The sequence below is a fragment of the Anopheles gambiae genome, chromosome 2, assembly GCF_943734735.2.
Source record: "Anopheles gambiae chromosome 2, idAnoGambNW_F1_1, whole genome shotgun sequence".
NCBI classification, from domain to species: domain Eukaryota; kingdom Metazoa; phylum Arthropoda; class Insecta; order Diptera; family Culicidae; genus Anopheles; species Anopheles gambiae.
Genome location: NC_064601.1, coordinates 1,637,405 through 1,664,722, shown reverse-complemented (window position 1 = coordinate 1,664,722; position 27,318 = coordinate 1,637,405). Strand labels below are relative to the sequence as shown.

Genomic DNA, 27,318 nt, shown 5'->3' with positions numbered 1-27,318 from the left:
AATTTGCCAGCACACAATTGTTCGGTTTACCGTTCGAAAGCCAACCCCCCAGGCCGTAAGGTTCATCCGTCAGGAGCGCTTCGGCCGATCATACTACCGCAACCTGCCAATAAAATCGAACGCCGAGCCTGGAGTGACACACGCACACACGAAAAAACCGCACACCAAACCAAACCTGACTGACTGGCAAAAGTGCAACGTGCCATTTTCACCCCAACCTACCCCCTCATGATCACTCCCCATCTATCCCTCTATCTCTCTCTTCCTACCACCACCGTCGCACCATCAACGGAAGGTCTCCACTTGCCCTGGAGCAAATCTTGCGGAAGAAAAGTGCGATATCGATTTTTCATTTGCATCTCCGACCGCCGCTCTGTTCAACAACGGGATTTGGGCCGCTTTTTGTGGACCGAGGCCACTACGACGACAGCGACGATCCGTTGGCGACGGTAGTCGGTGCCAAAAATCATGTCATTCCCTCTCTCGTCCGACGCGGCCAAGCCATCGGGTCCAGCGCTTATGAGATGGCATTCAGTATGCAAAGCTTTCTTGGCGATTATTCCTTTCCGGAGCGGCACAGAGATGTGGCGTGATTTCTCCACAGTAACACACCACAGTCAGAATGGCCGGAGTGGATTTGCATTTCCAACCGAGGAAGATTGGCTTTAAAATCTGAAAAATGTTTATTCTAAATTATGAAGCCAACACAGTATGAGCTACACATTCCACCGCGAACCGGAAGCCTATAACGTTCACGAACGAAGACGACACCACCAACGACACATTGTAAAACAGGTTCTGAGCCGCCAGAAGGTCACACAATTTATTCGCAACTCAACAAACCGCTGTCCTCTAACAGGTTGTGCGAGATTCGCCAAATATTCCGGTTGAATAGATTAGCCAAAGAAAAAACCTACCCAGCTCTTTTATGACCTTCATCACGCTGTGTCCATTGATGATTGTGACGATTATTTACGAGGATGGGTAGAGAATGCCCAGCCCCTTCCCTTATGACACGCGCGAGAATGATTGCGTAAAAAAGGGAGGAAACAAACTCCCATTAACGTGCCAAGTTCTTTGGCCGAAACATAAAAATGACCACCCGTTGGGTAAACATCAATGCGTCAAGGCTCGGGGCCGATCGAATCAGCACAATCGCCCACTCAAACAGCATCATTAGCCATCGGCAACAAAACGATTAGAGACGAAGCTCACAGCTATTGTGGCACAAGAGCGGTTGTGTGAGCTGCTATAGACAGGGCGCGCTTCTGCCCAAAAGGTTTCAAATCATTTCGTTGCGCCATTAATGGCTACGCGGTATTATTATTCGCCACGATCACGATCCAGTGGGACGTTCCGGTAAAACAGATTATCTTGCTCTGGTCACACCTTTCCTGGGCTGATTGAACTCGCTTCATTTTTGCCAACAAATTCCACTAGCTTCGATCGAATGGCCAGTCCAAACAGTTCTCACAGTATCCTTACTGACTGAAACTGAACACGCATAGTTTGTCCCTCGACACCTTCGGGCCATCTTCAAAGGATGGCTTCCGAACACCGTTTATTTTGCCAACATTGTGAATTCACCCTTACCTGATGCTCTTAAAAACATGGCGAATCAATATTTACAGACCACTTCAAAATTCTCACCACTGTTACAAAACACTTCTGCCACACACACACACTCGCTTCTCCCCGATCCTTTGGGGAGGGATAACATATGACGGAAAGGTTGACCTGAGCTCCTCAAAACAACACCGAACAGAGTCCGAAGTTTGATATGACATTTGCACAACGTATCCAGTATAGTGTACACGGGGGTTCTATGACATGTACGGGGGGAGAAGGGACACACACATGACCGAGAACGGTGGAGCAGTGAAAGTTTGTTAATAGAATCTGCTCAAGATGCCAATTTGCTCCTGCTCCTGTGGGCAACAGTCCGCTATCGAAGCACCGGTTCGCTCGGGCGTGCCAAAAACAAGCCATAAATTTGTAACCAGCCAGGTAGCGCGCCATGTCTAGACCACGGTTGCTGCTGGTAGCTGATGCCAAGAATTCCAACCCATCGTGGCTCTAGACGACATGGAGCTCTGCTACCTACAAATTGATTACTTTCTAATCTATAATGCATTGGTAAACTGGTACGGTATGCCGTTTGTGTGGTCTAAGTCATGTCAAACAGCAGCAGCAGCAGCACCACCATCATAACTTCGAACCTTGTTATCTATGCATCATCGACCAAGAATTCGGGACTCGTAACCCATCCCCGCTGTATTCATATCCCACCTCTCTTCTCTGTCAAATACCAAACCAAAGGATTATTTTAAGTTCCATTAAACATCGCCTGCATGTGAATGAACATTCGCACACAACACCGATGGGGGTTCCCGCCCCGTTCGTCGGAATCCACCGACAGTTCCGCGGCGGGTGGTCCTGGGAAAGTGAACTATATTTATGATCATTGTTATGCTGTCCATCTCACAACGCCCTGTCGCTGTTTCTACACATTCTCCCAGCACCAAATACAACGCGACCCGGTGTCAAACGGATAGGGCCGGCCACCGATACATAACCATAAACAACCACACAAATCAGTTGATTTATCTAGCATGAGTTAATCAGGCCGAATTTGTGCTCGATTTAATTCGGAAATGCTACCGACACATTCCAATCTCCTACGTTTTGTTTTTTCTTCTTCCACCACACAATCTTGTGCATTTGGATGGGATGGCATGGTGATTGCATTACTCCGAAGAGAGCATTGTGGCGAGTTCATTCACGCATCGCGACTGACACAAAAGCGACAACATCGACATGACTTTATTAGCAGCAGCAGCAGCAGCACATCAAGCACACGCCCCAGTGCGTGCACAATGTGCGTAAAGATGTGAAATATGCAAACCATGATTGCCATGCTTCTCATGAGTGGGCTTTAAAAAAGCAGTCCTTCCAAATGACACGCCCTCGGACACATTTTCCCATTTCCCCGCGATGCACGCATCAATTGTGTTTCAATGCAACACGTGACCCGCACAAAATCACTCACACACGTGGTCCTGGGTAGCAGCAGCAGGCCCGCCGACACACCAATAAAGCTCGTGCCCGACGGTACATACACGCATTGCTGACAGTAATTACATTATTGCAATTGCACCAAAGCCAGGCCCCATGCAGCACAGTGAGAAACGCGCTGGAGGGCGGGGATTGTTCCCCAATCGCTTGCGACCGGTTAACCAAATCGAATCGCCCAGCAGCGTCGAACACTAATGATTCAATTACGTCTCTTAATTAGCTATAATTAATGAACTCGCGACGACAACAAACGCCGAACTGCCTAATTGACAGTCGACCGATTCACAATTGACAATTTTACCAGTCAAAACCATACAGGGCACTAGGCAGGAGGATAATGCTAAAGGTGATAAGTACTCCGCTGTCGGTACTCCGACGGCACCGATCAAAGTACAATCGTCTCTGGAGGGATCTTTGTTTTTTTGTGAGTGTGATTTATTACCATTTCACCTCTGTCACAGCAGCCGTAAAGCCTTGAATTGTATGGGGGGAAATGCCTGTCGCTAATTAAACGCCAACATACCACAGTTCAGTAGCCATTGGTCCTTTGTTTCCATCTTACGGCGGAGCAGAATGAAAGCACATCGTCAGTTTCCAATTTATAAGGCGCGGACATAAATTCTCCAAGGTGCAGCAGCAGCAGCTCCCACTCAAAACCATCAAATAGTGTGCGGCAGTAAAAACAAGGGGTCGGGGAGCCAATTCGCCCCGTTTTTATGTGCCTCGGACCTCCAATTCGGCAAAATCAAAATGAAAAGAATCAAACAACATCAAATCGTGTGCAAATAAATAAGAACAATCAAGCGAAGTATAGCCGACTGCGGCTCCTATCGGAAACACGTCGGACGCGATTTCTTGGCACATTTCTTTTTTGTCGATCTGGAGCTGTTTCCACCTCGCTTCTCGCTTCTTTGCCACCGTCTAGCAACAAAAGGGCATTCGGTGGCGCCCCACACGCACACACAAACACACAGCACGGTTGCAAAACTTTTAAATTTAATTTACAATCGAACCGAGCCGAAAAACTTCCCGGCCCCGAAGGCCATCGACAGTGGCACCCCAGCCCAGCAGCAGCAGCCGGGCCGAAGAAAGCAAACCAGCGTTGCGCCCTTTTCTTTTACCAGAAACCAGAAAATTAATGAACGGAGGATTCGTTGTGCCATTTCGTGTTGTGTGGAGGCTTGCTGTTTCCGTTTCGTCGGTCGGGGTTCGTTTCTTGCACCGAATCGCGTATCGCAGCACCGAACTAGGTGTATTGTTTTACGATATTCCTTCGCCAGCCTACTGCCATTCGTGGCCTTCGGGCCGGTAACAAATTTCGGAAGAGATCGATTGTCCTTGCTGGCGGGGTTTTATTATTTATTTTGCTGTTGTTGCTGTTGCTGTGGCTGCTGTTCCTTCTTCTGGTGGCTGCTGGGAGGGCCGGCGCAGATCTCATCATCGTCCCGGCCAGTATCATCCAGCACCGAAATGGATCCGGAGCCGTCCGCCCGGAGGGCTGTTTGTTTCGTTTACTTTTGCGGTTTCGATTTGTCGTGATTGATTTTAATTTGATTTACCCTCTCCCAGAGCTCTCCGCAAATGTTCCGGTGTCGTACTGCTTCCGGACAAGAAGGTAGAACGAGATTGATTTTTCCCTGCAGACATTAGCTTGCCTCTTTCTCTCGCGCTACCTAATCAACCGTATTTTTTAATCATGTGTATTTCCCTTTTCCAAAGCATGGGAGAGATGACTTGGCTGTTCTTTTACTGAGTCTGAACCTTACCTTCCTTTGGGCGGTTCGATTCGCGAGTGAAATGTTTCCGGCAAAAAAGGACAGAAACGCAACTGACAGAAAATGACTCTTTCATTAAAATCATGTTAATGTAACCGTCACACGCGCGACACAGAAAAACACACAGCACAATTCGCAAACGGAACAACGGAACAAAGCCCCGCGCAAGCAATCGCTCGGCAACCGACCGGCACTAGCACGCCGGGCGCACCAGAGAACCACGAGTGGGTGAAATTTTCAATTTGCCTCAGTCAGCATGACTCACCACCACAGGTGGCATAATTGAACCGCGGCGCCCGACGGTCCCATCATCCCAGCACACGGCACCCAGCATCCCATCTTTGATGCATGAGTCCTTCGGTGGTTTTGACATATTTTATGTATGGTAAAAGAGCTTATCGTGCACGAGCGATGGCGGAAGCAGCAGTAGCAGCACACAACAAACGCACAGAGAAACCACCCGCCGGAAAGATCGCTCGCTGTACAAAGGCTCAATGGAGGATTAAATTGAGCGATCAAATCAGCTCCAGCGAACGGGACGGAGAGCGTGTGCGCGCGTGGAAAGGCGAGACATTTTTTCATTTTTACTAACCACCCAATCGACCAGATTCAAACACACGCTAAGCTTGTCAAAAAAGCGTTCAACTGCACCGAGATCCGTACGATACACAGGGCGACGTACGCAACGCCCGATCAAAACCCGAAACACATCGCCTCGCGTATCGGGTGCAATATTTAATTTTAAATAGGCCCATAAATCGAATCGGTACTGAATTATTATTATTGTTTTGTCCCGCGACTCGGCGACTCCCCCGGATGTCGGGGCTGGACTGAACCAGATCGGCCGGCGATGGGTTGGGCCCCATTTATTTCCTGGCAGGCAAGCGCGCGCGCGCTCACTTTGCACACAAACACACAAACTTATGGCGAAAATCTGGCCAATAATTTTCGACCTGCCCAAGCTCACTTAATCCTGTTGCGCCGTGCATTTCGAGCCGGTGCACTGGAGACCCAGCGTACTACAAATAAAAATGCAAGCCTGTCCAAACAACAATACAAGGGTGAGAGCGGGCGGAACAGGGGTTTACTTTGAGGCAACCACAGTGGGACGACGGGTGCGGTCACAGATGCAGTGCTCAAGATAACAGCATACAATAACGATTTCCCTGCCGGGTGGGGGGGGGGGGGGGAGAAAGCCCCCCACCATCCCCTCAACAACATGCCAATCCATCGAATGCAATAAATTTGTGAACGAATGGCAGAAGTCGCAAAAACGCTTTGAACGATATTTACCCATTGTTCAAATCAATAAATCGCTCGTGGCGGTTGTAATTGTGTGCGTATGTGTGTGTATGCATGGTGAATGTATGGCCAATCACGGTGCACAGAACGTGTAAATTTAATTCTCATTTTGTTTTATAAAATTATGAGTTTTTCAATTCCATCCGAACGAAGGAAAGGAAGTTTTTTGGGGGGAAACGACGAAACGGACACCGACCGTAGTATCAAAGCGGATAAATTTTAATCACTCCAATCAACATACAATTCTATCGGGCGGCAGTACTTTATCATTTTCCCATTTTTTTTTTCCTGTCGTGTTTTCCATTTTATTTTCGAACTATTTATGTTTCGCTTTTCCCGTTCCGATGAGATAAGTGCCCATTGAGGTCAATGTTGATGTTCGACTGTTTCCACACACACACGCGGCGAGCACACATGCGATCAGTAAACATGAAACAACAACAAAGCGGAAAAAATGAACGGAAAACGGTTGAAAACAGTATAAAAAAACAAACTGCCATCAAACAAAAGCGCATTCAACTTTTCCTGACCGCGGGAACAATTTCGGTTTTAATGCCGACCATCGGGTAGCGTCCGATTGAGCAGATGTTGTCACACACACATACACACACACACCCTTGCCACCAGTCGGACCGCGGGCTGTTTGGGGTGACACATCCACGGTTCGCAGCCGTAAACATAAAACCAGAGACAAACAACGGAATGGCTCCTTCCGCCTCAGTTCGCTTCCATAGTGCCTCGCTCCTCTCACTCTCTCTCTCTCTCTTCCTGCTTATGCTCGTTACACGTTGGACCGTAATCCTAAAAGTCGGGATCAAGCCGGTATGAGAAAGGGCTTTAAACAGATTTATTGTGGAAGGGAATTAGTTTTATTGCCCTCTCCCTCTCCCGCCGGTGTACACATGCTAGGCGATGTGCAGCAGAAGGGAGGGGAGAAAAAGGATGTTTGAATTGTTCCGCACTCGATGGTGGAACTGCGCCAACCACCGACCGCTGACCAGCTGACCGATGGCTGATGGGCCAGTCCACAACACTGCTCAACCGATTCAAACAAAGGAAAGTGAAAAGTTCTGGCGAATGTTCTGTCCCCGCTCGCCAGCAGGGAGGGAGGGTGAGGGTCAAGAATCAAACAGTCGTCGGACCTTAAATGGCCGGCAAATTTTATCTGTTGATCTATTTGACGAGTTTATTGCGCGACAGATTTAACAACAGTCCAATAGCAACGACCGCGGATTACCGAAAACATGAACCGGAAGCATACTCCATACTCCCCGGGGTCTCCCCATAATCAAACCTCCTGTGCAAGTCCTGGAGATTGTCCCCGTAGCGGAACAGCTTAAAAAACCACAAAACCACCCAGAACTGGACGTTTCGTCGTCGTGGGCTTCGTCTACACGCACTCATAACTCAGACCCGCTATCGTTGCGGATCTGTGGCAAGTAACAGCGGGTACGCACATTTATATTGCCGCCACACGACAACACGACAACGTTCTTCAAGATAGGGTCAACCCATACGTGATGGACGAAGCGTACAACAAAACCAGCGGAGCATAATCGCGCTTGCTATCTATCGGGCCGCCCGAAGGTATCATATCAAGATCAATAGAAACCAGTCCCACACCCCTTGACGGGGGGTTGATTGACGGTTTTTTATTCTCTCCCTCTCTCTCTCTCTCTCTCTCTATCTCCGTGATTTTAACTCAAAGTGACCGCACGCACTAGCACCGATCGATCATCATTCAACGTCAAAAATGGACACACTGAATTATCGATCAACGGTGTCATTAATAGTCAACCGTCCGGCTTCGCCTCACCAGCAAGCAGGCAAGAATGGCAAAAACAACGACAATTTAGATCGTTTAGACGATTGGAACAAACAAAAGTACTTGCAATAATTGCTAACAACGAGAACAAAAGTGTTGTTGATGTGTCAACCGAACAACTTTGCAACACAATGTACACATGTTGACTCTACCTTTTAAGTTTGTTTAATCATGCAAAAATATAAATACCTTCTCCTCAACGCTCGAAACACACACTTTCTTAGCCTTTTTGGAGAAAACTTTAAGCAAAACCCTTTACCTCAACACCACCGCCCATCTTGGCTCGGAAGGTGCTTCCTAGTTTTATGTCGAAAAGTTTATACACTCTAAATGAACACTTCTTAAGCAACTTGCCGTTGCTGCAGGAAACTTGCAATCGAGAACAACTACCCGATAGCGTACCTTCGATAAGAACCGAACAAACACAGCACAGTGTCCAAATTAAATCGACCCATGCTTTGCTGCTTTTGTAGACGAGAAAAGGGGATGGTGGCTCTATTGGCACTAGTGCCACCACTGCAACAAAAAGGAGGTCCAACCAACAAACCCTAATTAAAGATCATCTCCATTGATTATCTCATTATCACGCCAAAAACCTGCCCTAAACAAAGCATGTGCTTTAGCTGCACTGTGATGCTGCTGTTGTGCTACCTTCGATACGAAACATTCCCAAGCTAGCCCGGGCAGGCCGAAAGACGACACCGTCCTTCATTGCCTTGTCCATTCGCCCTGGCAGTATCGAATAAGAAGGGACGGTGTACGCTGCAGTCATTCTAGAAACCATTAATTTGGGTTCACTTTGTTTTTCTTCTTCTGCCCGAACTACCGAACTACCGAGTTCGGGGGTAAAACCCGCCTTTTCTTTCGCCGGGGCTCTTTTGCTAGCGCCATCCGACTAAGAAAGGTTTGCATTCCTTTCCTCGGCAAGTCAAGCTTTCAGAGTCCTGCTGGGAAAGGTCTCTCTTCGTTCCGGAACCTTTTCTCCTCCACACAGCAAGATGCCATCAACTAACTGCTAAGGTAAGGAAGCTTCAGGACTACATTAAGACACGGTAGGGGCGGCGATTCCTGCATCGAAAGTCATGCTGTTTGTCCCTATCCTTCTCGCCTAATCCCAGCGTAGGTCATTTTTATTTCCGGTCACAATCATGCGGACACCCCTTTTCGACGTTTTGGTTTTTTGAACATGTTGACCGACAGAAACAGAATATCCTAACAAGAACCATCATTTGAAACCCCCTTTTTTATATATTCTGTTCGATTTCTTCGTTTGCTGGAAAAAGACACACACAAAATGCGGTGCGTGCCGCTTATGATTAGACCACTCCAAACCCGCCAATTCAAAGCAACGGTTCTGAGGGTTTTTTTCTTCTTATTCTTTCTCTCGTGCGTCTTCAGGGTCGCCCTTTGATTATGACATTGCCGGTTGAATGAGACGTTGCTGCCACCGCTTGCATGCCCTGTTGTGGTGTCTCGTGAGGAGAAGTGAGATATTAATGGCACCTCATCAATCGTACTAATTTGATGATTGAGATGATAATCGATGCATGTTAATCAATCCAATCCAGCCAGGCACTGCCTTCCCCGCCACGATCAACCATGAAACGCACAGTCATCAATATTATAAGGGTTAGAGGGGAGCAGCAGCAGGCTAACATCATGGGCCGTGTTTCGGTGGGAAACTTGTTCCCTTTCATTTGGCGTGACGCTTGTTCTTTTTGTCGCCTAGTTTGAAGGGATGGAATAACACAGCATAACAGTCACAACATAAAAAAAACACCAACAACAAAAAAACCCCAGCAATATTCTATCCCAACGAAAACACATCTGAAAGAAATATATCTTTTGCAGCGTTTGGAGAAAGAGGACTTATGGCAAGATACAGGGGAGAGCTCGTAAAATTCCGTAGGAAAAAAAACAACAAAAACAATAACACTGAGGATACAAAACAAAAACTTTACGCCAGGCACACACCAACCATGCTTTATGGTTCTCTCGAGAGGTCGGCGCTCTGCGCCTTAAGGCGTTCAATGTACGCAGGCAGGCAGGGAGGCAGGGAGGCAAGCATACAAGCGCCAAGATAAGTACGCACGATATCAAACGAACGAAGGCAGGCGGGAACGCACTTGACCAACGCAACAACCCGTCACACAGCCAGCCGAAGAAGAACTAGGCGCTTGAGCTCTTCTGGAGTGGTACAGGCACACGACGGAGGCCCTGGCACAGAACTTGTTTTTGCCATTTCCTGTTTGCTCGACTCAATCGAAAGGCGCGACGAAAAGAACATGCAGTAAGTACCTGGAGCCACAGCCCAAAACAGAGAGGCGAAGCAAGCGAAAAGGCTCGACAGAAAGAAAAAAGGAATGCTTATCGCAAAATTACCTTCTAATACAACCGCGATGTACACCCAGCAAGCGTATCTACACCTTCGAGCGAGGGAAGGACGGTTCCGAGACCGAACACCGTCGTACGTTTGCTGTTTGCAGGCTGTGTAGAATCACGGACAGTGTTGACATAAGACCTGCGTACCTCCTGCGCCATCACCAGCGACAGATGGGCAATTTAGGGTACCGCTGCGCTGCCAAACGGTCCCCCCTGCAGACCCTTACCCACCTATGACGCCTGACAAAACAAATAGCCATTCAAAGCCAAAAACCAAACCAAAACCTGCGAAATGTAAACAAGCCGTGTCTGACGCCTTGGTACGGACCGGCCAGGAGGAAGCAAAGCAAAGCCAAGCTGGATGCTCCGCCGATAATTTGATGTAAATGGTTGACTTTGGGTAGACTTTTTTCACACCCTGTAGGGGACCGTTTTGGGATCTTATCGCCGGAAGTATCGGGTGGTCGGTCTTTGCAAGCGATAGTAATCATCCATCGCAGAGCGGAACTGTACCAAAGTGTCTCGTTTACACATCAGATTGATCGGAGTCCATAAGTCAATGCAAATGGGATAGTGTTTTGGATATTTAGGCAATCGGTGAGTTCACATCACAGTAGGCTATGTACACATAATCGAAACGCGGGAATGGCTTCTTGATGGCGCTTTGTGTGATAGCTCTTCAATATGGCTTTTATATTTCGCAAAAGGGAATGTCCTTCATTTGCAAACCTCTGCCTACCATTATTGATGTATTGGATCAAGGCTGTTACTGCCTCTCAAATGCTGAGGTTCATGATAGGAAATCGTCCTGAAAGGACACTGATGGACTATACACTCCCGAAGCACTTATTTAGAGTAATCAGTCATTATCGTTACGAATAATTTAGCATCGTACGTCCAAGACAATGACTGTCAAACGTTCGATAAATAAAAATAACGACGTCATTCAGAACGAGTTCCGCTCTTATATCTCTCAGAAGCAACGCAACCCCGAATGGGGGGGAACACATCGACCATCTCAATTTGCGTGCTGTCATCCATAATTAATCAATCGACAACGACAGAAGAGCATCGCTACCCTTCCCACGTGCCACTAACCAGTGCTGCTGACTTACCAGTTAGTATCCCAATCGCGCTGATGTAGTTCATGTTGAGTCGTTCAATCGACGGCGTTCTTGGATGTATGCGAAAAAATGCTTATCTGCCTGTGTCTGCTTTCGGCAAGAGTTCCAGGAAATGGAAATTCAGGATCGGTATAGGCTTCTTCCGAGAGCCAAACAGGATACCGCTACTCGGAGGCCTCTGTTTCACTTGGGACACTTTGGACTTTTGCAATCCACACACAGCAGTGGCATACACAATCGTATGCCGCACTTTTTCACTAATGGCGCGAAACGCGAATCACAAAACAAGATTTCACTGCACAGCTTTTTATTTTTTTTAAATATTGCAACTTTTCTAACACGTTTAACCACTCATGCACTCGGTCGTAGCAGCTTCTCTGGTACACAGGTTATACACTTGGGACCTCGGCTGCAAAAAGGTTTTGTGAAAACTATGAATAATTAATCGTTAACAAGCTACTGCTGCGCTGGGAAAAGTCCGGCAGTCCAACGGTTCTTCGTTTCTGAGACACTCCAATTGCCGGTTGCTTGGATTGCCGATCCAAGAGCAATCGAATTGCAAAATGTTTTCTGTCGCCCTTTCACTCCGGTACACCACCTGGATGTTTTGCGGCCGTTCCTTCTTCACACACACACACACACAGCTTCGGGGCAAACTTCCGCCAAAAACCCGAACACCGTACCAATTGGATAAGCAATCAAATATTCCCGCACCACTTTACCACCGCTATCACGCGGCCAAAAACTTACGCTTCGACGGTAAACAAAACGTAACAGGGACGCTCTGTGTGCGTGTGATGAGAAGCGGGCTGATGTTTGCCCTCCGCCCGCTTTCCTTGGGAGAACCTGCCGCCAGTCCTGCTACTGACTACTGGCTTGTTTGTTTTGACCGTCACACGGCGTTTGGGAAAGGTCCCCGGTAGCGTGTGTGCGGGGTGTACGTAAGGGGGCGTATTGCGCGCAGATTCTTGAAATGTAACACTCACTTTTCCGTTTTCGTTACTCCACGTTTTCTTCGCCTGCTGCTGCTAGAGCAAATGTGAAGGGCGGGAACTTTAGGTCAGGTTTTGACACATCAAACGGTTCACTGCCTTTCAATTCTGCGTTGGGATGTTGGGGTTTTTTTTCTGTTCACCCGCCTCCTTCGATAGAATTCGAATGTGGGTTGGAATGTTTCCCCCGCACGCACGGCAGTGGAGTAGAAACCCTTTGTAAACGCGATCACACACTCACGGTCCGTGATCTAAATAGCGACCCGGAGCCGGGTAGATAAGATGGGGGGGATGTAACCACGCACGAGGGGGGGTTTGTAATTACCTGCCGTAGAATGTCGAAGCTGTCCGGCGGTTCGCGATCGTGAAGCGCTTTAATTATTCATTCAATTTACTCTCAACTCGATCGACCGGCTTTACGATAGCCAATTAACGGCTAAATAAACGCAGCACGTTTCGCGATGTTGGATTTTTTTTTTTTTTGCTTTTTCCAAAGTCTTTCAAATGCTTTTTCATACACGTGCGAACAACTTGACAAAGGGACAATGCAGTTTACTCCAGCTCACTCACTAGACGGTTCACAATTACTACGTAAGCTATCGACTTTTCGTGCGAATCTGCGGAAGGGCAGCGCTCGTCTGCTTAGCACGACCGCTCCGGTAGAAGTCTCGTAACGGAAAACGCATCGAATATTTCGCGACTGGCCAATGTCGCCCGTATTCTCTCGCTTCAAGCTCTCTGTTTCTCTTTTTCTTCGATCATCGCTTCTCGCAGTGTTCATGATGTGGTTCATCTCCCGTGTTCAACGTTTGAAATATCCGATACAATAGCGTGTAATAGGCAAGCGTTAGGCACTATGATTTATCTTAAACAGTTTTCGTTTCCTCTTAAAATTTGTCCAAGCTCTTTCAAGGTTCAATTAAATATTGTACAATTGGGTTAAAAAATGCTTTAAATTCAAATATACTTACCGAAACATGTTCGACTGCACGTGAAGAGCGGAAAGTGAGAGAGTTCATGAACGTGTTCATTCGCCCTTAAAATTTCTCTCCCGCTTAAACATTACCATCATTAAGCGTAGTTTCGCATCGTCGCCTGTGCTACAACAAGTTTGCAGCGTAAAACATACAGAATTCATCCGACTTCGGAATATCTCTTACTGAGCGGAAAGCATTTAGCTTTTTAGGTCATATATGATATTTTTCTCATCAATGATTGTAATAGGAAACTGACGAATTCACATACGCTAAACAAAACTATCACACACTAACTAGCGTTCTTAATACCATTCCAGAACATTCCTTCATTTCATAAAGCATAAATATAAAGGGAATGGTATGGAATGTAAGGATATAGGATAAAGGATGTATGTTGGTACTGGGCCATATCCGTTTATGTTTTCGTTCAACCAAAATCTGTAAAATAAGAGAAAAAATAAATAAATAAAAAATTTAACAAATATTTTTTAACTCATTCACCACTGGCGAGTTAAAACGATGCTGAACCAACTTCTACAATATTTTTTAAAAAATAATCAACATCCAAAACATGCTGGAAAGAGTATTAGGCTTCAATCGGATACAATTTCATGAACTTCCAACAGTTCATTCATCTCATTGAAATGCTCTCTCGCTTTCTCCTCGCGTCTCGAATTTATTACTCTCCCACGTGCTTTCTTCCCTCTCTCTCTCTCTCTCTCGAGCATGCTTTTTTGCTCAATCAAAACAGCTGTTTGGCGTATGTTTTCCTTGCACCGCATGTGCATGTTTCGCATAACCACCCGCGCGCATAGCAGAAAATCATCCACTTCACTACTTCCACTCTCGTCCTTGGCGCTAGTTGTGGCATTTCACCATTCTCTTGTCTTTTCCTTTGGAATTGTTCTCTTCCAATCAATCTTGTAAAGAATGCTATGTACGATTGCCTTTGCCACAACTGGCCTCTCTCGGGAAAGGGAATATGAGTATGAGCTTCAATCATACATCGATATCCAACGATCGGTCCTTTTGGGGGTTGTTATTTTAAGTTCAAAGTTGCAAGTTCGTTCATATGGTTCCCCACGTGCCTTACTTTCAAAAGTGTTTCCAAAACTTTGTTTGAGCTACTTTCTCGCCTGAAAGGTAAAAGGGGGTTTATTTACACAACCACTGAAGGAATGATATCATATCAATGATAAAAATAACATCAAACATTATTGATTTAGTATTGCAAATGATTACTTCAATAGATTCAAGCTAGCCATACAGCTCTTGCATTGTTCTCGTCGCAATAACATTAAAAAGTCTCGCTGCTTACCTGCAAACCACCTAAAGGACACGCTACAAAGTCACATTGCCTTCTAATGGCTAAGTAAGTACCTGGCTTACTTTCATTTATGTTTTTTGCCGTATTCCTATTCTCAGCCTTATTTTTCATAACTATTGCCATCCTCATGCAATTACGCTCATTCATCCTATTTTGGCGTAGTGTTGTCGTCGTTCGACTGTACGACCATTCGTCGGAATAACTGTTTCCGATCACATCCCAAAATTCCATGCATCCTTGAATCATTCAAGTGGGAATTCTTTATCGTTTCATACTTTCTCAGGCGAATGCAAAAAAAAAAGTACAGATGGGACACGGCGGCGGCTATTGGTTGATGCTGCTCTCGTTGATTCTACTCCACCTCTCCCCCTGGTCGGCTGAGGTCGTCGTAGTAGCTGGGAAATATTTTCCCGTGATTGACTTCAACCAAACCCTAAAAGGACGAACAACTTATCTTAGCTACACTGCTAGTCACGATAGTCATATACTTCCCTGCCTTTCCATCCTTCCCGGCATGTACTCTCTCTCTCTCTCTCTCATCTACTGCTGTGCCCCGCGTACCAATCGCGTTTCTCTAGCATCCTTCGCAAGTACTTCGAAACTCGACGTACTACATCATCTAAATTGCATACCACGCAGACGAAAATGCGCGCACGTGAGATGCTTCATGAACTTGAGGCCTTCGCCTCCTTCGGCAGGTGTAGGAAGACCAAGCACGTGGAACCGGTACACGCTCCACTTTCTCGCAAACGAAACGTCCACCGAGCGAGGAGCCGGCCGAACCCTTTTTATTGCTTCCGGCCATTTTCCTAACATGTGGCATGTTAACCCGCATTAAACGTCATCATCGTACGTTCTCCTTTTCTACACCGTTTCCGTTGCCTATTTGCTATTTAGCAGCAGCGTTAATCCCCCCAGCCGATCAGCCCGGAACGGGCTCTGTCTGTATGCTTCGCTCTAGCCCGCCAGCATTTTGCTATGGCCCTGGCTGAGATAATATCGTTACCGATGATGCATTATTTATTGCACATGTTTGCCGACACAGTTTTTGAACTGTGAATGGGGATTCGATACATCGGATGCTGCTACTTCGTCCGCGCTAAGTTCAAACCACTAGCATTTTTCAGCCAGAGTACGGCTTGATACTCTCCCTTATGTTTCTCATATTCATCTCCACTACTACCCCTGGCCACTATTGATTCGCCTTATTTTTCATCAAATAGAACCCTTTACCCGGTCTCAGACCGTCAGTCAGCGAACGTGCGAGCGAGCAAATCATGAAAATTCATGGCTAATTATATGAACCCGACCAAAGAAAGGATACACATTCACTATCAATGTTTGCTCAACAAAATAGCCCGAGGTGAAACATCCCTGGAAGGTTCACGGGTCTATCTATCTGTTGTGGAGAGTGCTGTATCGACGCAGCACAATTCCTTCAACCTGTTCGTGATATTAGGCACTGCAACTGTGCTCTATATGCAATGCTAGGAAGCAAAATAAACACATGCGATAAACACACAACATTCTGATATGAACCAAAATGATGAAATGAAATTAAATAAAGATTGATATCAAGACAGATAAAACAAGAATTTGCTTTGAGCAAGTTGTTGGGCAAAGGAACACCAACAAAAGACAAAAGACAAAACAACACCGACAACAACATCGCACGCCGGTTAATCGCACATTGGCATACACAACACTCCAAGTCCGGGGCACATCCCACAAATCATAGTATTGTAAGACCATCTGTATAAACATGTGAATTGATACAGAGAAGGCTTATTTATTGCTACTATTCGATGCCATTGAACCAAAACAAAACTAAAACTAGAACTGGATACAACACTATTACACACACCATCTCATACAATGTAATGTTTCAATGAAAAGTTTGTTTCATTCAAAGTGTGACGCTTTTACTTACCAGACAGGCCCGTCCCACTCCGCCGCCACACGCACGTGTTTAGTCTGTGGATTCATCCGTTTCAGTGCTTGCCTACCGCGTAGACACAGATGCTCTCGATGTGTAGTGGAGTACGCTGATTGTCTCGGCTTCCGCCAAAGGTTTTAGGGCAATGAAAACACGCTGCCTTGTGCAATGTGCTTGATTAACTTCGGTAGCTTCCAAGCATCTGCCATCTATATGCTACGTTCTTTCGTGAATTACAATAGATTGTAAGTAGTATTGCAGCAACTCTCCGTGTATCAATTCTTATATTCTACGTCTATTGTGTATCCTTCACACATGGTTGTTTAATCAACGCGTCTTCTATCAGCTAACTCAACGAAAACAATGCGTTTTTCCTTTGTAAAGCGTACACCTGTCATAATCCTAATTCTTAGTGTTTCCTCCCATTTCTTACTTCCGGTTTCGCTGTGTGAGCACGAAAATTTACAAAACTTGTATTGCCAACCATGCTTTCCTATCATCACGTGGAGCCCAATCACTTACAGCGCGATGAATTGTGTCTGTTGTGTGTCGTTTCTTGCTAAATTGTGCTACAGCAATTGTCGGTAATTGCTGTACTACCACAATAAGTTGCTACTGTTCTCTTCTTCCATGTGTCGGAGCGTTCCACCACACAGTGCTTCCTTCCGACAGCTGCACAGCCTCGTACGATATAGAGGGTAGGGCCCTGTGCTATCCTAATTGCTATGGCTTACATTGCAATTTAATTTTTGCATTGGACATATCACACTATTTTATCGAAAACTGGCTACCAAAAGGATTATTAAAAGGGAAAAGTGCAACATTGTGGGCTGCCGAGCCTGTTATTTCTACAATTTTCTCTTCCAAAATAGCTGATGTTTACACTATAACTGCTGCTGAGGGTGAGAAAAACTTTCATACAAGGGGCACAAGACTGCCATACGATTCTAAATGCTGTCAGCGGACAGATAGTTCCTATTAATTGTAATAGTATTATCGAATAAAAATAAATTAAATCAGCTCACAGGCTAAGGCGATTTCTAACATTCAAAAGTTAATCCACCAGCGGCAGAAAGAAGCACAAGATACGCAAATTCATACAGCATCGCGCGTCTAATTCTGTAAGAAACCCCATACGCAGCAACCGAATGCGGGAAAGAAATACGACGTTTAAAACATTCATACAGCTATAGATCAACCAAATTGACGGTATTTTTTATGGAAATTAGTAGACATCATTGCTCGTTCACTCGCCAATGCGTGCCTGTGCATGACCCTTAGTCGAAAGATTTTCTTTAGATGGAAAGTCCAAACACCGACACGATGCAGTACATGGTCTTGTTCTCCCAGCGCACTGTGCAAGAACCATCGGTTTCGTTGTTCCAGTAGCACGAGCTGGCCGTATGCAATCCAGCTCCATTTTTCTGCATTATCATGCACGTTACTAGACGCAGAACATATGAAAATAAAGAGAAGGTAAAGAAAAGTGTGAAATTTTGCTTTTGAAATCAACTCCAACAACATTTAATCGGATACACACTTTCCGGCAACGATGGATACATGCGAAAGCGACACAACACTAACGTTACGATGATTTAATTCCATCACACAACATAGTAGCCACAGAGTGCGTGCAGCACGCAAGGCTCCGAAATGGTGTGTGGTGTTGCGTCGCAATAAAATCGTTAATATATTGCCCCTTTCGCGCTCCAGCACATTACTGCCACCCATAGACAAAGACAAAGCCTCTCTTTTGGCGCAAAACAAAAATTCGATCTATTCCAATGCGCCCCACAATATGATGCACTATAAAGTCACACCCACGGTTAGATTGGAACAGCCTCAGACGAATTCGCTATTAAAAATTTGCCAATATGGAAAATCCATACCATCTAAGCACATAAACACAAACTGTTTGTACACGAGTCAATTCGAATGAGATAGCTGTTCCCTCGCAGAATTTCTAAGGTCAGATCAGACCCAAACAAAACGGTAGAACAATCGATCACACTATTCTAAAAACTGCAAACATAAAACCAGCTTTTCTGCCAATTGACGCACTTTCTCCGCTAGAACAATAGCGTCGTTTTAGGGTTTTAAGTTTAAGTTACAGCTTTTACGAACAGTTCAATTGATTGACCTAAGTGCTTTGAACAGCCCCCTGCTTGAGGAGTATATAAAACCAAAGGATCTTCGATCAGACCAGAATCATCGGTTATCTTTAGCAACTCATTTCAACGGACAATCGACGAAATGAAGCAGCACTTCCTTACTGCCGTCCTACTCGCCGTGTGCTTGTTCACCGGCCCAACGCTTCAGCAAATCGGGGTCGGCGTCGGTGGCATCGGCGTCACAGTCCTCGGATCGTCGTCACTGATCGGAGTCACCGTGGCCACGACTGTGGCTGCAGGAGCAACCACCACGACTGCCGCACCAACGACCACCACTACCGCTGCTCCAACGACCACCACTACCGCGGCCGCTGCTACGACTACCGCTGCCGGAGCCACGACTACCACCGCCACAGGAAATACTGTAGTGTTTAATATCAATGGAAGTACGTATAGAAAATAGTTGCAACCATAGCACCAACAACTTAACGCACAATATCCGTATGCTCTCAGGTATCGTAACCGTCGCCTCGTCCGATCAAGCCACGATCGCAGCTATTGTTGCAGCCTTGTCGGCTACTACTACCGTCGCAGCAACGACCACTACTGCTGCCGCTACGACCACTACTGCTGCTGCTACGACCACTACTGCTGCTGCTACGACCACTACCACTGCCGCCACGACCACTACCGCTGCCACAACTGCTGCCACGACCACGACAACAGCGGCCGCTACTACTGCAGCTACCACTACTGCTGCCACTACTGCAGCTACCACTGCTGCTGCCACTACTGCTGCTACCACCACTACTACGGCCGCTACCACCACAACGGCCACTCCCTCCATCTCGATTACGATTAACATGAATGGACAAACGGTTGTGTTGAGTGCGAGCGACCCCAACCTGCTCTCAATTCTCACCCAAATTCTAAACAATCTGTCCTCTACTACGACGGCTGCCGCTACGACCACTACCACTGCCGCGGCAACTACCACCACGGCAGCTGCTGCCACCACCACCGTCCGAGTTGGCGGTTGCGGAGGCCACGGAATTAGACCCGGAATCGGTTTCGGCGCAGGAATCGGCTTCCGTGGCGGTGCCGGCGGTGCCGGCTTTGGCATTGGCATCGGCGGAGGATTCCGAGGACCCGGCCTTCTTCGTCCGGCTATCGGAGCCCTCACCAACACGGCAGGTGGTTTGCTGGGAACAGCCTTAGGTACCGCTGGCAATATTGCCGGATCTGCGGTGAATCTCGGCGCGGGTATCATCGGTGGTGCGGCCAATGCCGCTACTGGCATTCTGGGAGGAGTGCGTAACGCACTCGGAGGTATCGGAGCAGGACTGCAAGCAGCTGCCGGTGGCGCACTGAACGGCGGTCTGCGTGCCGGATCGAGTTTTCCAACTGGATTTAATGGAGGCGTAGGCTCGCGCGTCGGATTCGGAGCCGGATTTGGAGCAGGTATTGGCTCGCAAGGAATGCTCGGTGGTGGAATCCAAGCTGGTGTCGGTCTCCGTGCTGGCTTCAGCGGATAAGCAGTACCACTCATCCACCCGCAGTACCCCCGCCATCCCCACACAGACCGTGATAGAGATTCTCGCGTAAGAAAAGATAGCCACTACTATACCGACACACAACGTATACCGCATGCATATATACAGCAATAAATTAAAGAATCCATGTCGAAACGCGCAGCGTTCCTTACACTTAATCCGACTTACCGATATATTTGTACGGCTTTTGTAGCTTAGTTAGCACGCTGAGGCAGCTTTCCACCACCGATCCGGTCCAGTTGTTAACTTTGTCATGCTGGTAAGCATTACCTCCGATCGTCGTCTCGATAGCTTCCTTGATGATTTTGCTCACATCGTCCACGACGAATTGGTGCTGGTGAAGAATTAACATTGTGCATTAGTTTGGTTTGTTTCCCCCCCTATAAGAAGTAACCATTCGCAGTCCTAGCCCGGTCCGCCAACTGGGGACGACTGAATCGCAGCGGAAGTAGCGGAAACAAACAACCGCCAAAAGTTTCAACATAAGGAAAGATGTTTTTATTTCCCATCACTTCCCCGCCATGTGTACATGTTCCCGTTGGGCTACTGGTTCCTTCCAGCGATGGAAACAACCCCGAGGAAGTTAGCGTCAAACACGAATTACTTCGCGCCAAAGTTTGATCAATGCAAGCTCTACGGGCTCGAAACAAGCTGCTACGACTGCTGCGTGTTCCGAACGAGGTCACAACAAACAAAACGTTCGCATTTTCCCACATGTTTTCTCGCACACACGGTTTGAGTTTCACAAAGATTACCGCTAGATAAATTACCACCCACATGCCGGAGGAGTCAACTTCCTTACATGTAGCTGCTGGGTAAATAAGCCATCACTACCGAGCCATTGCATGACCAGGTGCGATCAATCGCAAAGAATGGCATCATCGCACCCGCGGATGGGGCGTCGGTGACGCATTCTTCACACATTCTTCCCGCAGCCTGTCTTCTTAACCTTAATGTGACGCCATTTGTGTGGTCTATGTTTAATGAAGACGCTACCGTCAATTCGAACCGGATCTTTGCTCTAGCAAGCGCAAGGACAATGAACGTTTGTACCCGACCCAAGCCGCCGTCTCATTGCGCGGCATTGATGAAGATTGTAGAAGACTCGGCTGACCAATTCTAGCTTCAGCAGGAATCGTACAATACAATACAGGCAAACATAGAGCAAAAGGGGTCGCATAGTTTCACCAATTCAGCCAAAAGTAGGTGCCCTTTTAACCACCTCCCCATCGCAGGGCCATCGGTATCGACCACCTTAAAAAGCAGCAATGACGGAATGCTTCAACGTCAGCTGGCCATCACCTGCGCCAATGCTGCGTACCTCTCACAGCACTGCCCTGCCCAGCACCCAAGCGGACCGGAATGGATCACACGAAATGTAACTACACGCTTACCTCTTCTTTGCCGTCCTCCATGCTGATTTGGTGATGGGATCGTTGCGGAATTTTCACGTTATCACTGGCTGTTTTGAATAGGCCGATCTGCCGCTAAACGCTGTTCACCACCAAGTCCTAGAACGTTCCGCACAGCTACTTTGCTTTTTTGCCAACGATTTTTGACATCGCTTGTGTTTCTTTTTTCCCCAGAGCCGTCAGTTTACACTGCACAGTTTCATTTCTCCATGCAGTCTGCAACGAACCTACAGCCAACTCAATTCAAATCGTTACGCTATTGTATACGTTTTTGTTTCATTTTTACTAATGTTACGATATGTTACCTTTATTACACGGTTTTAGTTAAGCAATAAACAAAAACATAGTTTTCAAGCACCTTCATTGCCTCAACAACGAACAGTCGTAGAACTCAGTCTGTTAAACTAAACACAGATTTTTTTGACACATCACGCCAAACGATGGACGTCTGTGCCAAGGTGTGTTTATTAAGGAGGTGAATTGCTAGCGCGTTTTCCGGGCGCCATCATTGAGTATTGTTATGTCAAATCGCATACAATTTTCTATACCCCCCTACAGCCCTCCCCGATTTTAATACCGGAGCCAAGGTGAATTTAAAAATATCAGGTGGTGGACTCTAGTGCATTTTGACAATTCGTCACTTGACGTAAGGTCCCCGGGATTCAAACTTTGTTTACATTAATTAAATTTGTTCATATAATTTATCTACCCCATTTTTTCGAATAAATATTCTTTAAAAATATATTTTGGACTTTGTGAGTTCTTATTTAACATTGAAACATACATTAAAGTGTGTTATTTTGTGTTATTCTGTGAATTTATTCTAGAATTCTTTGTGTTTTCGACATTTTTGATGATAAAAATTAAGAAATCATTATTTTTTTCAATTTTTACATTAATTCCTCATTATCTACGAGCCGCATGGACAATTTACTTGAGATTAGAACTCATGCTAGCATGATTTTTAATTTCGTGCATAAACAAATCATCAAATCTTTTGTTAATATATTACGTTTTTTCGATAAAATCAATAGACACACTAAAATGCACATAATAACAAAGAAATCTGTTATATTTGCTAAGCTTTGTGTGCGGAAACCAATGGTCAACGGTTCTAAAATGACGTAAAGTCCCTCAACTATGGCGACCCCCCAAAGGACCTAATCCACCACCTGATATTTTTAATCCACCTTGTACCGGAGCCCCCAGTATTGTTATGTCAAGTCGTGAAATGTCAATTTGCTCTGAAGCACTTCACCTCCTAATATCCATACACCTTGGTCTGTGCATTCACTGCAAAGAAGGGCTCATAAACAATCCTGCATACCGCAGATTACCACGAGAAGCGGTCGAGCAATTTTGCTGGGTGTTCTCCAAAATATACACTTCTACCAATTTAAACATCCCAAACAATGGCAGGATTCAACCCGGTGGATATGGTGGAGGAGGATGCGGCAGATCTTCAGTTTCCCAAAGGTAATGCGTGCTCCATTGCATCGTTTCTTCGCAAGATTGTGCTGACCCGAGGGCGTTTGTTTACAGAGTTTGAAAGCGCCGAAACCCTGCTGATTAGCGAGGTGCACATGCTGTTGGAGCATCGCAAGAACCAAAACGAGTCGTCGGAAGAGGAGCAAGAGTTTTCCGAAGTATTCCACAAAACGTACACCTACACGAACGAGTTTCGGAAATTCCGCAACAAGGAAACGATTGCCAGCGTCAGAAGGTACCCTTGGTTGCTCTAACCAGTTCACTCGGTCCCCGTCCGTCCTTACCATTGTAGTATATTTGATTTCGTTTGTTTCTAAACACAGTTTATTGATGCAGAAGAAACTTCATAAGTTCGAGCTTGCAGCGTTGGGGAACCTTTGCCCGGCTTCGCCGGAAGAAGCAAAAGCACTGATCCCTTCACTCGAGGGCCGCTTCGAAGACGACGAGCTGCAGCAAATACTGGACGACATTGGCACGAAGCGCAGTTTGCAATACTAACGAGCCAAATCCTCAGTATGGCACATTGTAACTAAACGCATCAGCGAGCCCCGTAACTGTAAGATATATAAAATGAATACAAGACACATTCAATAGCAAACGTGCTCCATACTTACGATGTAATTTGTGCTTTCCGTACGCTTCACGACTTAGCAATTTGGCCAGCTGTTGATGACACTTGCAGTACGTTCGCTCCAGTTCGTCCACCTGAGAATTTTCGATAAAGTCGCCCATTGTACTGTTGTCCGGGATATCGCCTCGGGCGTCCATTTCCGTGTGCAGTACAGTGTTGTTCCACTCGTCGCGCAAAATGTGCACCAAGTTTAACAGGCGCACAATGCCTTCCATTACCGGTTTGCTATCGTCCTGCTGAAAGCAGTGATCGAAAATCGTACCAATGTACGACTGATGGACCGTTATCATTTCACTCAAATTATCGGCCAGATCCAGCTTCTCGTCGAGCTGTTCGCCAAACGATTGCAGCACGTGCGTCATCAGATGGGAATGGATGCACTGCACCGAAAATATCATCCAAAACTTGAGCATTGCTAACCGCTTCAGGATCAAATCGAGCATGCCGAAGTTCGCGTAGGGAGGCCGCTTCTTCAACAGTTCCGGAAAGCGTAGCATTTCCAGCGTACCGAGCGCCCATTTCACTTTCAACAGGAACCGAAACACGCTATTGTAGCTGGCCATCGTGTCGTCGTTGATCATGTTGCTCAAATCGTGACTCGGATTGTACAGCACGCGTATTTCGTCGATCGCCAACAGCACCGTGGTTGTGTCGAGCTTGTAACCAGCGGTACGATTCACCTCGACCGTGAAAAGTGACGTCATGTCGTTGAACCGTGACGCTAGAATGTCGTTCAGCTGAATCGTGAGCAGATACGGGTTGGCCCAGTTTTCACCTGCCTCGATCCGGCGAAACAGATCGCTGTAGAAGTAATCCATCAAATCGCTCGCCTCGAGCAGCAGCACTTTGCGAATATTTTTCAAATGGTCCATCACGTGGAACTCGTCCTTGTAGATGTACGTGACATAGTGGTTGGCTGCATGCCGTTTAGTTTCCATGAGATTTTTAATCGCATTAAACAGGACATGCTCGAGCGGCAGCTGCAGGGTAGATATCGAATTGAGCTTCATATACAGCGTGTAAGCGTTCGAGAGTGTTCGATCGGATCGTGCCGCGGAAGACTGAGATGGTTCGGAAGCTTCAGTCAGGCGATAGCTCTCATCCACCAGCTGAAGAGTGCTATTGAAGGCCAAAAGCAAGAGATCATCATCACAAACCTCTCGCATTTGTTTCCGAAGATTTTCCACCATGGAATGTTCTCTTTCCTGCAAAATAAGAAAAACTTACATTGTCAAAAAAGAAATGTGTACGCTTAACCAAGCGCTTTCGTACGTACCTCTACTGCTAAGGATGCCTGCGGATCAGATTCGCAACCGCTCTCCTTGGGATTTTCTGTACGGAATCTTTCCAGTTCGTCTACGATCGTTTTCAAAAAACTGGTATAGATCAAATTCTCGTCCGTACCCTGCTCCTTGCGCATATCGCTTATCCTATCCAGCCCGTTCAGAATGTTCAGCGTGTAGCCGGCCTCCAATGAGTGGTGCAGCAACAGCTTAATGATTGGATCGTTTTCAATCACCTCCGAAATGGCCGAACTCACGTAAAAGGAGCGTATTTTGCACTTGGAAAACATCCGGGCCTGATACCCGGTCTGCAGACCGGTGGGAGAATGCTCGCCGTAGGTTTTTTCCACCAAAAACTCTTCCCGCCAATCATCGAGACGGCCTTCCGTCCACCAGGTGTCGATCATGTTCATGTAACACTTCAAAGCGGCCAGCAGCAACGCAAAGGCAAGATTTCCCTTCTCAAGGTTGGCGCTTAGCTTGACGCTTCGGAAAAGCCCCGACAGCAAATGGGCGACCGCAATGTGGGCCGGGAATTTGGTCCAGTCCAGCACGGAAAACTTGTGGATGTCGTACAGCTTCTTCAGCACAAACAGTTCCGGTTCCAGCTCATGGAACAGCTTAATGATCGTGTGCGTCTTGCCTGGTTCCTGCTTGATAAGCTCCTTTTCGTGCCGTATCATCACCGATTCCATATGGTCCAAAAAGCTTTTCACCCCGGCCGCATAGCATTCGAACGAGTGTGGCGCCTGAAGGCTTCGCGCCGTGTGTTCCAAAATGCTTCGACAAAAGTTTCTCAACCGATACGCGATAGTCATGTACTCGGTAAAATTCAACAGGAACGTTTGTATGCCGTGTTCGGTGGTGCTGGAGAGCGAGACATTTGTGTTGATCCAAATCTGATCGTCATCGATGCGGAACAGCTTGCAATCGACGGGGTTGGTGAACATCCACAGTATCTCTCTCAGAATGCAATACTCCGACACGGTGGAGACGGGATCGCTTTTGAGAAACCCATGCGACACCTTTACGATACGCTCGGTCCAGAAATCGCAAAACGATGCCCCTCTATGTTCGCTGTTTACCTCCACCTTGTATTGGGGATCGTCCCACCAGGCAGATTGAACGTTTTCCTGCAGCCAATCGATGGCAAATTCGTCGCTGAACGTTTCGTAAGATTCCTCCTGCCTTGGTGGCTGAATCTTACTAAACACCACCATTTCGGTGGACTCAGCGGTCTTGCCATCCTCCAGCTTGTTGCCCACCTCAATCGATTCAACCTCTACCTCCTTCTGCTCTATACTGTGATAGTATCCCGAGGCACTCTCCTCTAAATCACTCCAATCACTCAGCTCCGAACCTTCATTATCATCGCAAGGTTCGAGCGGAAGATTGTCCTCGAGCAGCTCTGCAATAAGTTCTTCCCGTTCCTTGTCCTGCAGTTTGACTTCCGCTGGTTCAGGTTCAAACAGTACGATCGTTTCCCCCGTCCGCAGACGTTCCTTTAAAGCTCCGACTGGATTGTACGCAACAGTTAGAAGAAATAGCAGTACCGACCAGTGTATGTCGTGCACATAGTGATCCAAACATGCCGGATCATTGATCAACTCCTCGTAGCATCGGCGCAGGTGGCCAGCCTCCGTGGTAAAGTTTGTAATTTCCATGTTTTCTATAACCGCCTCAATCTTTCTCCGTATTTCATGACTATTTACCGACAAGTACCGGTCGCTTCTTATCGTTCCGAGGGTAAAATTATAGCAAATACTGAAATTCTCCTCCGATTCCTGAAAGAGAATGCAATCCGGTCAGATGTACGCGGAGGTTTCCGGGCTAGCGAAACGGGGCCAAAATACTCACACTAAAGCCGGTCAAGGATTTTATCAACTCGGGGACATGCTGTAGCACCAGGGCTTCCACTTCCGCCAGCATAGTCGACATGGCTTGCTTTTTGTTTTTTCCAGTTCACACAGATTTTAAGCATGTGCAATTTCCAACACTTTTCTTCCGACGCGAACTATTCGTAGCGTTGCGGGGTTTTCGCTTGTTTGTTGTGATTCCTTTCTTTCGCGTAAATTCGTCGAAGGGCACCATTTGACAGTTGCTGTCAAACGAAACCGCCCGTTTT

The 27,318-nt window shown here is 46.7% G+C and overlaps 5 protein-coding genes across 9 annotated transcripts in view; 2 read left to right on the top strand and 3 right to left on the bottom strand.

Moving 5' to 3' along the window:
- LOC11176119 (uncharacterized) overlaps nucleotides 1–13,176 on the bottom strand; it is a 74,226-nt gene extending 61,050 nt beyond the window's left edge. Inside the window, exons 1-3 of one of the 5 annotated variants that reach the window (XM_061652363.1) lie at nucleotides 12,801–13,176; nucleotides 12,470–12,726; nucleotides 11,475–11,892 (exon numbers count right to left, since the gene is read on the bottom strand). In XM_061652363.1, coding sequence (XP_061508347.1) covers nucleotides 11,475–11,508 — 34 coding nt within the window. In that variant the 5' untranslated portion in view covers nucleotides 11,509–11,892; nucleotides 12,470–12,726; nucleotides 12,801–13,176. Of the gene's footprint in view, nucleotides 1–11,474; nucleotides 11,915–12,469; nucleotides 12,727–12,800 lie in introns of all 5 variants that reach the window. The other 4 variants (XM_061652364.1, XM_061652361.1, XM_061652362.1 and 1 more) reach the window with 4 other exon arrangements.
- A 3,789-nt stretch (nucleotides 13,177–16,965) lies between these two features.
- On the bottom strand, nucleotides 16,966–22,196 carry LOC1281942 (dynein light chain Tctex-type). Its single transcript, XM_321929.6, has 4 exons — nucleotides 22,097–22,196; nucleotides 21,774–22,018; nucleotides 20,548–20,713; nucleotides 16,966–18,159 (listed from the first exon to the last, which is right to left on the bottom strand). Exons 2-4 carry the CDS (start codon nucleotides 21,792–21,794, stop codon nucleotides 18,011–18,013), a joined length of 336 nt encoding a protein of 111 aa, XP_321929.3. The 5' UTR covers nucleotides 21,795–22,018; nucleotides 22,097–22,196; the 3' UTR covers nucleotides 16,966–18,010.
- On the top strand, nucleotides 18,873–20,514 carry LOC133392267 (spore coat protein SP65-like). The gene is made up of 2 exons (XM_061652360.1): nucleotides 18,873–19,272; nucleotides 19,340–20,514. Exons 1-2 carry the CDS (start codon nucleotides 18,969–18,971, stop codon nucleotides 20,359–20,361), a joined length of 1,326 nt encoding a protein of 441 aa, XP_061508344.1. The 5' UTR covers nucleotides 18,873–18,968; the 3' UTR covers nucleotides 20,362–20,514.
- An 849-nt stretch (nucleotides 22,197–23,045) lies between the features above and the next one.
- On the top strand, nucleotides 23,046–23,888 carry LOC1281943 (DNA-directed RNA polymerase II subunit Rpb4). The gene is made up of 3 exons (XM_003435734.2): nucleotides 23,046–23,267; nucleotides 23,334–23,514; nucleotides 23,603–23,888. Exons 1-3 carry the CDS (start codon nucleotides 23,204–23,206, stop codon nucleotides 23,775–23,777), a joined length of 420 nt encoding a protein of 139 aa, XP_003435782.1. The 5' UTR covers nucleotides 23,046–23,203; the 3' UTR covers nucleotides 23,778–23,888.
- On the bottom strand, nucleotides 23,581–27,303 carry LOC1281944 (gamma-tubulin complex component 5). Its single transcript, XM_061648315.1, has 4 exons — nucleotides 27,051–27,303; nucleotides 25,187–26,977; nucleotides 23,894–25,115; nucleotides 23,581–23,833 (listed from the first exon to the last, which is right to left on the bottom strand). The coding sequence occupies exons 1-4, from the start codon at nucleotides 27,129–27,131 to the stop codon at nucleotides 23,790–23,792; spliced, it is 3,138 nt and encodes a 1,045-aa protein (XP_061504299.1). The 5' UTR covers nucleotides 27,132–27,303; the 3' UTR covers nucleotides 23,581–23,789.
- Nucleotides 27,304–27,318: the final 15 nt, after the last annotated feature.